Raw genomic sequence first — 581 nt, 5'->3', positions numbered from 1 at the left:
CACACACACACACACACACACACACACACACACACACACACAGACAGACACACACACACACACACACACACTAACAAAGCATGTGTGTGTGTGTGTGTGTGTGTGTGTTCAGATCTACATGCAGCTGAACGTCCGGGTGGTCCTGGTCGGTCTGGAGATCTGGACTCAGCAGAACCTGATCAACACAGAGGGAGGGGCTGGAGAGGTTCTGAGTCGCTTCACCCAGTGGAGAGAGAAAGAGCTGGTTCCTCGCCGCCGCCATGACTCCGCCCAGCTCATCCTGTCAGTACACACGCACACGCACACGATTATGATGATGGTGATGATGATGATGATGGTTGTTGATGATGATGATGATGATGATGATGATGATGATGATGATGATGATGATGGCGTCTCCTACAGGAAGCGGAGTTTTGGAGTGACAGCTGGGATGGCGTTCGTCTCCACCGTCTGCTCCAGGAGTCACGGAGGCGGAATCAACGCGGTAAGCTGCTTTCCTCTCATTGGCCGACTCACCTGTCTGTCTCTTCAGTAGATGATGCTGCGTTCAGGTGCTCTGGAAGAGTTGGTAAACTCAG

At 52.3% G+C, this 581-nt stretch overlaps 1 protein-coding gene across 1 annotated transcript in view; it reads left to right on the top strand.

Annotated features, from left to right (window-relative positions):
* adam9a (ADAM metallopeptidase domain 9a) overlaps window positions 1–538 on the top strand; it is a gene marked incomplete at its 5' end in the record, with an annotated part of 7,626 nt that extends 7,088 nt beyond the window's left edge. Inside the window, 2 exons of the mRNA XM_023420155.2 lie at window positions 113–282; window positions 406–538. Coding sequence (XP_023275923.2) covers window positions 113–282; window positions 406–538 — 303 coding nt within the window. The remainder of the gene's footprint in view (window positions 1–112; window positions 283–405) is intronic.
* Window positions 539–581: the final 43 nt, after the last annotated feature.

The sequence above is a fragment of the Seriola lalandi genome, unplaced genomic scaffold (assembly GCF_002814215.2).
Source record: "Seriola lalandi dorsalis isolate HSWRI2012SDOR001 ecotype SW California unplaced genomic scaffold, Sedor1 jcf7180002054623, whole genome shotgun sequence".
NCBI lineage: Eukaryota > Metazoa > Chordata > Actinopteri > Carangiformes > Carangidae > Seriola > Seriola lalandi.
The sequence above is the reverse complement of the archived record's forward strand: the minus strand, read 5'-3'. Positions and strand labels throughout refer to the sequence as shown.